Below are 7,977 nucleotides of genomic sequence, written 5' to 3'. Positions count from 1 at the left end.
ATCGGCGGCCCCGCCATGCGGTGACTGAGGGGAAATCAAAATGCCGGCTGCTGCTGCCGCCTTTGCTCCCCCTCCTCCTCCCCCCGCCCAGCTCAGACTCTAAAATGGCAGCGGCTGGAATGTGGCGTAGACAGAAATGAGAGACAAAGGAAACAGCGCTGGCAGGAAGCAGCGGCCGCTCAGCCCGGTCCCCTCTGGGAGCGCTGTGTTGTGCTGGGAAGGATCGCTCCCGGCGCCTGCCCGGCCAGAACGGGGAGCAGTCGGGGCGGGGGAGGGAGCCCCACGCTCGCATCCAGTTTAGCGGTCCTCGGCGCACGGCTCGGCGTTGCTTCGAGCTGCGCCTCGGGGCTGCCAGGACAGGCTTTCGAGATGAGCCTTTTCTGAACGGAGGGACCTAGCTTAAAACGCTAACGTAAAACGTGTGGCCTCACAAAACATCGTTATTGAGAGAAGCCTATCTTTTGGGATACAAGAAAACGGTTTACGGGAAAGCGATCCCAAGGTTTTGTAACTGCCCCTGCCCACTTTCTGCAGGCTGACACAATGGGAGTGTCACTTGGGTGGGAAACCATTTTGATTGTGGGGTAATACAAAGGTTTTAATGTCCTTACTTTGCCTATGTTGTAACTTGCTAATAGGCTTTTAAATTTCATTTTATGGAAACTGCAGAGAGATGTGTTACCTTAGCTTCTGAGTATGAGTTGTAGCTAGGCAGATTGTGGCATCTGCAACTTAAGTATGTTTTTTTGAGTTTCAGTATCCTGTAGGTGGGGTTTATAAATCTGAATTGTAAAGTTACAGGGTGGACCGCAGGGATAGTGGTTAAGTTGTATAAGAAGAGAACCAAAACATTTCTTTTGGATTCTATGTTACGATCTTCTTCTCTAGGTTTGGAGCCCCCCGTTTTGGAGGAAGTAGAGGTGGACCTCTCTCTGGGAAGAAATTTGGAAACCCTGGGGAAAAACTTACAAAAAAGAAATGGAATTTAGATGAGCTGCCCAAATTTGAGAAGAACTTCTATCAAGAACATCCTGATGTAGTTAGACGTACTGTGGTATGTACCCTATCCAACTCATGCGAAAGTAAACAAATCGGTGCAAACATGCTGAGGGTCATGGGGCCCAACAGGCATGGATGGGGTAACTTTGGTATCAAAGCTTATTTCCAATTACGGGATTTTTGCCTTGCAGCAAGAAGTTGAACAGTACAGATCAAGCAAAGAAGTCACAGTTAGGGGCCATAACTGTCCAAAACCGATTATAAACTTCTATGAAGCTAACTTTCCTGGTAAGTGAGACTACCATACTGGTTGTTCTTCCGGGCCTGATTAAGACAAAGTCTTAAGTTAATAAGTTTCAATTTTCTCTTCAAGCAAATGTTATGGAAGTAATTCAGAGGCAGAACTTCACTGAACCAACTGCTATTCAAGCACAAGGTTGGCCTGTTGCATTGAGTGGATTGGATATGGTTGGAGTGGCACAGACTGGATCAGGGAAAACGCTGTCTGTAAGTTTTGATTGTAGCCTGGAATACTGCTGGATTTCAGCAGTGAAAGTATGGCCTGGCTTAGTGCAGGCTGAACGCTTCTGGGAAGAGATTGTAATGAGACTTTTCTTTCCTCCAAACAGTACTTGTTGCCTGCTATTGTGCATATAAATCATCAGCCATTCCTGGAGCGAGGAGATGGACCTATTGTGAGTATTCTAAATGAAAGGGGATCTTAATTTGTAGAGAATGTGTTTGGTTTTTTTTTACAGTCCAATTGTCCGTGCTCAGAGTGCACAGCTGTATCGTGTTTCTCTGTGTGACTAAAGTGGTTCCATGTTTTGGTAGTTTCCCAAGAACTTTCCATAAGCTCTGATTGGATTGTCCTTAAAATTGTACTGAAGAGGGCTAGATGTCCCATTTTGGAAATTGGTATCCCCTGGAAGCTAGTGACTTTCAGATACCTTGCCACACAGCATAGGTCAGTGTATGGTGGTAACCGAGATGCTGGGTAATTTAGTTTGCTGGTTTGGGCTGCTTAAATCCACTTTAGTCAGGCACTGAAGTGATATATGATAACCTTTCCATTTAAAACTAGTGTCAGACTAGAAGCTTCAAACAGGTATTGAACTAAAAGCTGGGCATCTTATTTCTAGTGTCTTGTGCTGGCACCAACTCGTGAACTGGCTCAACAAGTGCAGCAGGTAGCTGCTGAATATAGCAGAGCATGCCGTTTGAAGTCTACATGTATTTATGGAGGTGCTCCAAAGGGACCACAAATTCGTGACTTAGAAAGAGGTATGGATAAGCCTTGATGCATCTCTGTATGAGGCAATGTGAAAACTACTTCAGCTGACTTTACTGCTTTGTTTTTAGGTGTGGAAATCTGCATTGCAACACCTGGAAGACTTATAGACTTCTTAGAAGCTGGAAAGACCAATCTCAGGAGGTGTACTTACCTTGTCCTTGATGAAGCTGACAGGATGCTTGACATGGGATTTGAACCTCAGATCAGAAAAATTGTGGATCAGATAAGAGTGAGTATAAATCGTTCATGCATTTATCACTACTGCAGAAATGAATGCCACTATGCTCATTAAAGCAAAGGCAGCGTAGTTAACTTTTTCAGGCTTGTCTGGGTAGGTTTTTTTTTTGTTGGACATTTGACTATATGTTGATCTTGTCCTGACCTAGTCTCCTTCTCCAGCCTGACAGGCAAACTCTGATGTGGAGTGCCACATGGCCAAAGGAAGTAAGGCAGCTGGCTGAGGACTTCTTGAAAGAATATGTACACATCAACATTGGTGCGTTAGAACTAAGTGCAAACCACAACATTCTTCAGATTGTGGATGTGTGTCATGATGTAGAGAAAGATGACAAGTAAGTAGTCAGTGGGGGCAAAGCATTCATTATGTTTTTTTAATGGTTAGTTTTAGTTTATGAACTGTGAAATGAAGTTGTCTTGATGGTTTCAGACTACTAAAAAAGTGAGAAATCAGGCTGGTAAAACTAAACTTGCGCAGTACAAATCAATCCCAGCTCTAACCATCATCTCTTCATAATAGGCTTATTCGTTTGATGGAAGAAATAATGAGTGAGAAGGAAAATAAAACAATTGTTTTTGTGGAAACCAAAAGACGGTGTGATGATCTTACCAGAAAAATGAGGAGAGATGGGTGAGTCCAATAGCTTGAACTTCAGTGAGCCACCCCAGTAGTCTTAGCGTGCTCTTGATTCTTCAGGAGTGACCGCTTAACTATGGTGTCAACTGTCAAATGCAGTGACACCAGGTGTCAGTTAAAATGCTAAAGCTAACTCTAGAAGCTGTTTGGAATTTGCCAGTAGCCCTATCTTTGACTGATGAAACTAGTCAAGGAATGGTCTGAGGTCAATCAAGTTCTGTATTTTCAGGTGGCCAGCAATGGGTATTCACGGTGATAAAAGTCAGCAGGAGCGGGACTGGGTTCTAAATGGTGAGCATTTCAGCAATTTCTACAAGCATGTGTTCTGTGATACTTAATGAAGAAACTGACAGGTTGCTTGTGTTACAGAATTCAAACATGGAAAAGCACCAATCCTGATTGCTACAGATGTTGCATCCAGAGGTCTAGGTTAGTACAACTCGTAATGCCAGTTGCCCAAAGCTATTTAAAGAAAGTCTATTGCTTTCTTTAACCTCTGCATTTTTCTAAGTTTTCTTCACATAAAGGTGCAGTCTTTGTGGCAAGGCCTAGGCATGACAATCGGAGGACTCGAGGGGGATGGAGGACTAGTGGAAATGATCGGCTGGCTGCTTCCAGTCAAATAGAGAGGTGAAAGCTGAGAGCATTGTGTGCCAGTAATCTTCAAAAGGCAAAGATCATCCTTTAAACTACTACCCCATAAACTGTTCTCTCATGAAATAAGCAGTTTCATTCACAGTTCACTTTGCCCTGGTATTTCTCTTCTCTCCATGCTTTGCATGATTTGCCATGGTGCAGTACTGTTAGTTTTGTGCATACTGTCTGCTGTGATCTGTGGGTCTTTGAATTTCAGTGAGTTTGCTGAAATGTCGAAGAAAATAATTACAAACTTCAATGTTCAATGAAAATTTTTTTTCAACCATGAAATGGAGAGAGCAGCTTTAAAATGTACTAAGCCTTGTACAAATTGGTGAGTACTGGCACATGAAATCTGAGAAAAAGTCCACCTCTCACTTTAGCGAGTGGGGCAGGAAAGCAATGGCTTTTCAAATGCCTTTGAAAGTCGAAGTTCCTCCACCTATACATAGTCGTCATGTCGAGACCTGCCAGAGAGAGACACATTCTCAAGTGAACCCTGGCTTCTTGGAAGCGCTTGCCTAGACGAGACACAGTGCATAAAAACAACTTGGTGACTTTGGGGGGACAGGTATGTTTTTCTTGCAGCTGCGGTTCAAAGGTCTTGGCAAGACGAGCAGTGTGGCCCCTTTTTTTTTTGAGCTTCTAATGAGTGTGTATGTGAAGGACCTTGTATGTTTTTACTCTAAGGTCCTCAAATGAGCACATGAAGAGGCTGCTGTGAGCTTTAGTGGCCCTACTGCAAGAAGCATTCAGATGTCACTTGATGATTTGTAAAGGGGACTCTTGAGTTGGGAATGACAAGCAAATGCATACTCCTTTATGGTAAGGTTTTGGATCACAGGGTGGGTGATGAGACGGGAACAGACGGAGTGTGCATAACTTTCTCTTCCACAATACTCATGCAGAAATGGATAATTCTAACACTGTTCTTTGCAGCCATTATTTCCTTTAAAGTACTATTGTCTAATGTTTTATCTTCAATTTGGCTGTTGTGGTGTGCAAAACTTTGTACCTTGCTTTTTGCCACACTGCAACACTTTACAGATGTGGAAGATGTGAAATTTGTCATCAATTATGACTACCCTAACTCCTCAGAGGACTATATCCACCGAATTGGACGAACTGCCCGCAGTACCAAAACAGGCACAGCATACACATTCTTTACTCCTAACAATATTAAGCAAGTAAATGACCTCATCTCTGTGCTTCGGGAGGCTAATCAAGCCATCAACCCCAAATTGCTTCAGTTGATTGAAGACAGAGGTTCAGGTAAGTACTGCTCTCGACCACAGTGCGTAGCTTTCCTCTCGGAACAAAAATGGAAGCTCAAATTCCACCTCCAATCTCTCTCCAAAATGGATGTGGAAGGTGGTTTAGCCACCAGTTGTGGTGACTTGAAAAGGTATTTATTAACACCAATAACAAAGCAACACCCTCTCCCCCTGAATGCTCTACACTCACGTTGTGGCGCACCTATGGCTAGTGCTGGCCAAAGATGCACTTCTGAGTATTTGCTCTGAAAGGAAACACTTCAGGGCTCAGTTTTGTGGCCTTTTCTCATATGGCTGGGAAGGATGGATGCAAGTGTCCTATTGGCAAGATGAAAATGACTTTTTCCCTTGATGCTGCCACTTGCGTCACAGGGGAGTGTATGTGACTCTCCTCATAGGTTAGACAGCTTTGTCTATCAAAATAGTCTTCATCCATGTAGTAAAAGGCTAACTGGAGACTCTAGTTAGATGAAGACTGCCCAGCAGGGCAAACCTAGTATATGAGCTGAACTAATTCGGTGGTATGTAAAATGCAGCCTTTATGATATATATATATATAACTGTCTTGTCTTTTTTTGATAGGTCGCTCCCGAGGTGATCGACGTGACAGATATTCTGCGGGCAAAAGGGGTGGATTTAGTAGTTTTAGAGAGAGGGAGAACTTTGAGAGAAACTATGGTGCACTAGGAAAGAGAGACTTCGGAGCAAAAACTCAAAATGGGGCCTACAGTGCCCAAAGTTTCAGTAATGGAACTCCTTTTGGAAATGGTTTTGCAGCTGCAGGCATGCAAGCTGGCTTCAGGGCTGGTAACCCTGCGGGAGCTTACCAGAATGGCTATGATCAGCAGTATGGAAGTAATATTGCAAATATGCACAATGGCATGAACCAACAGCAGTATGCATATCCTGCCACTGGTGCTGCTCCTATGATAGGTTACCCAATGCCGACAAGTTATTCTCAATAACTTAGTGTATTTAAATGTCTCAGTTTTTCATAATTGCTCTTTATATTGTGTGTTATCAAAACAGGATAGTTATTTAAGAAATGGGAAATGCAGAAATGACTGCAGTGCAGCAGTAATTATGGTGCACTTTTTCGCTATTTAAGTTGAATATTTCTCTACATTCCTGAAACAATTTTTAGTTTTTTGTACTAGAAAATGCAGACAGTGTTTTCAAAGTAAATGTACAGTGATTTGAAATACAGTAACAGAAGGCAGTGCATGGCCTTCCAATAAAGATATTTGAAGATCGAATTTTCTTTCAGATGGCGATTTTCTCAACATGTGCACAACTTTACATTTAATGGAATGTCAAATGTTTTTATATTAAATTCTAGAAAGGTTTCTCAACTGTGTCTGATTAAACATTTAAGCTTCTACAAAAAAACAGCCTTGCCTTGATTGGGCTAGATTGCTTAGCATGGCAGGCTCTGCTTCGATGGGGAAGAAAACTAAAGCTGGCTTCTAAGTAACTGTTGGAAACAGTGCTCTTCCTTGTCTCGCTAGCGTAGGGCCAGTTTTTGGAAGAGATCCACTGGAGTAATGGTATAGCTAAAAGTCTTGCTAACCAAAACTCTGCAGTGGTGTTGCTAATGAGCTGCTACAAGCGTAGGAAGCTTTTGCAGCACCGTAACTGTCGCCTTCGCGCGAGCGTATGTGCAGACTAGGCTTGAGTCTAATGTATCTACAGCTGTCAGGCCTTGTGAGTTAGCATGCAGGCTTACTATGAGCTTCAGAGAAATGGGAAGATCTTAGTATTAAAACTTCAAATTATACTTAAACTGGATTGAGCGGTGATTTCTTTATGGAAGTGTGGGGGGAGGGAAGTGGGCTGTTGATCCATGAACATACTTCATGGATATTTTTTTTTTCCAAGACTTGTAGTACATGCAAATGACTGTAATCTCAAAGCACTGCCCGTGCTGAGCAAAGCAACAGCATTTCCTTGACGACGAGCATAGCTGGTGTAATACTTGATCCTGGGGTTAAAGTACTTAATGCTTTCAAGTACAGTATATTAAAATTCCAGTTAACACTGACTTTCAGTTCCTTCCTCTTGTTTATTAGTAACAATTAGTTTCAAGTTTAACAATGCTTAACTACAGCTTAATGTATTAAAGGTTCAATCTGGCTGCAAGAATCAAGGCAAGATTGTATCTAGATTATTTTGAACCCGTCAGACTATTTCTTTTACACTCTAGATCTTTTTGCTAGTCTGTGCTTAGCTCTTGGCGATTGTTTTCCTCTGAGGCTCAGCTTCTGATGTTCTTTAACCACAGCCTAATCTGCCTTTTAGTTATGTATTTCTGCCTTTTCTGTGGAGTTCTATCAGTTGGCACTTTGTGATCATTCACTGTTGCTGCGAGAACTTCACCTGGAGTCCTGAAATACTACCGCACTTGTGTCTGAAACTGTAGTTGGCAATGCGGAGAGCCTTTTTAATTGGCCTTGCAACATTCCCCTTGCCCAGTGCTGTCAGTGTTGAAGACAAGGAAGTAGATGGTTATTTATCTTTGAAATATGCTAATTGCTAAGTTTCCAGGTCAGTTGCCTGAAACAAAATGCATGGAAAGCTTTTTTGTTTTAAAAACTTCATACTAAAAAGGTGTATGTAGAAAACTTGTAGCCTGTGAATTAAAATTGACAGGCTGGGGTCTTCAGAGGTGATGCAAAGAACAAATAGCCTCTTTTTCCCTTTAAATGGGAGGTGGCACCAGCCAGATTTGTTAAAGTGAAACCCAGATAGGTGTTTGCAAGTCATACTGGCTGAAAATGTGCTTTGGAAACTTAAATCAGGAAATAATGGGAGGAGATGTACCTTGGGCCTCTTCAGTACAGGTTTTTCAAGGTTGTAGCTTCTTGGTGGAGTTAAGTGTAATTATGTGGCCAAATCGGCTA

The 7,977-nt window shown here is 42.5% G+C and overlaps 1 protein-coding gene across 1 annotated transcript in view; it reads left to right on the top strand.

The window, feature by feature from the left end:
- Positions 1-6,422, top strand: part of DDX5 (DEAD-box helicase 5) — a 7,970-nt gene extending 1,548 nt beyond the window's left edge. Inside the window, exons 2-13 of the mRNA XM_019474226.1 lie at positions 840-1,054; positions 1,191-1,287; positions 1,373-1,506; positions 1,629-1,694; positions 2,142-2,283; positions 2,362-2,522; positions 2,693-2,865; positions 3,051-3,161; positions 3,397-3,458; positions 3,537-3,596; positions 4,851-5,075; positions 5,660-6,422. Coding sequence (XP_019329771.1) covers positions 840-1,054; positions 1,191-1,287; positions 1,373-1,506; positions 1,629-1,694; positions 2,142-2,283; positions 2,362-2,522; positions 2,693-2,865; positions 3,051-3,161; positions 3,397-3,458; positions 3,537-3,596; positions 4,851-5,075; positions 5,660-6,042 — 1,829 coding nt within the window. The 3' untranslated portion in view covers positions 6,043-6,422. The remainder of the gene's footprint in view (positions 1-839; positions 1,055-1,190; positions 1,288-1,372; positions 1,507-1,628; positions 1,695-2,141; positions 2,284-2,361; positions 2,523-2,692; positions 2,866-3,050; positions 3,162-3,396; positions 3,459-3,536; positions 3,597-4,850; positions 5,076-5,659) is intronic.
- Positions 6,423-7,977: the final 1,555 nt, after the last annotated feature.

This window comes from Aptenodytes forsteri, unplaced genomic scaffold (genome assembly GCF_000699145.1).
Source record: "Aptenodytes forsteri isolate BGI_AS27 unplaced genomic scaffold, ASM69914v1 Scaffold153, whole genome shotgun sequence".
Classification (NCBI taxonomy): Eukaryota; Metazoa; Chordata; class Aves; order Sphenisciformes; family Spheniscidae; genus Aptenodytes; species Aptenodytes forsteri.
Note: the sequence above shows the minus strand (reverse complement) of the source record. Positions and strands in the feature narration are given on the sequence as shown.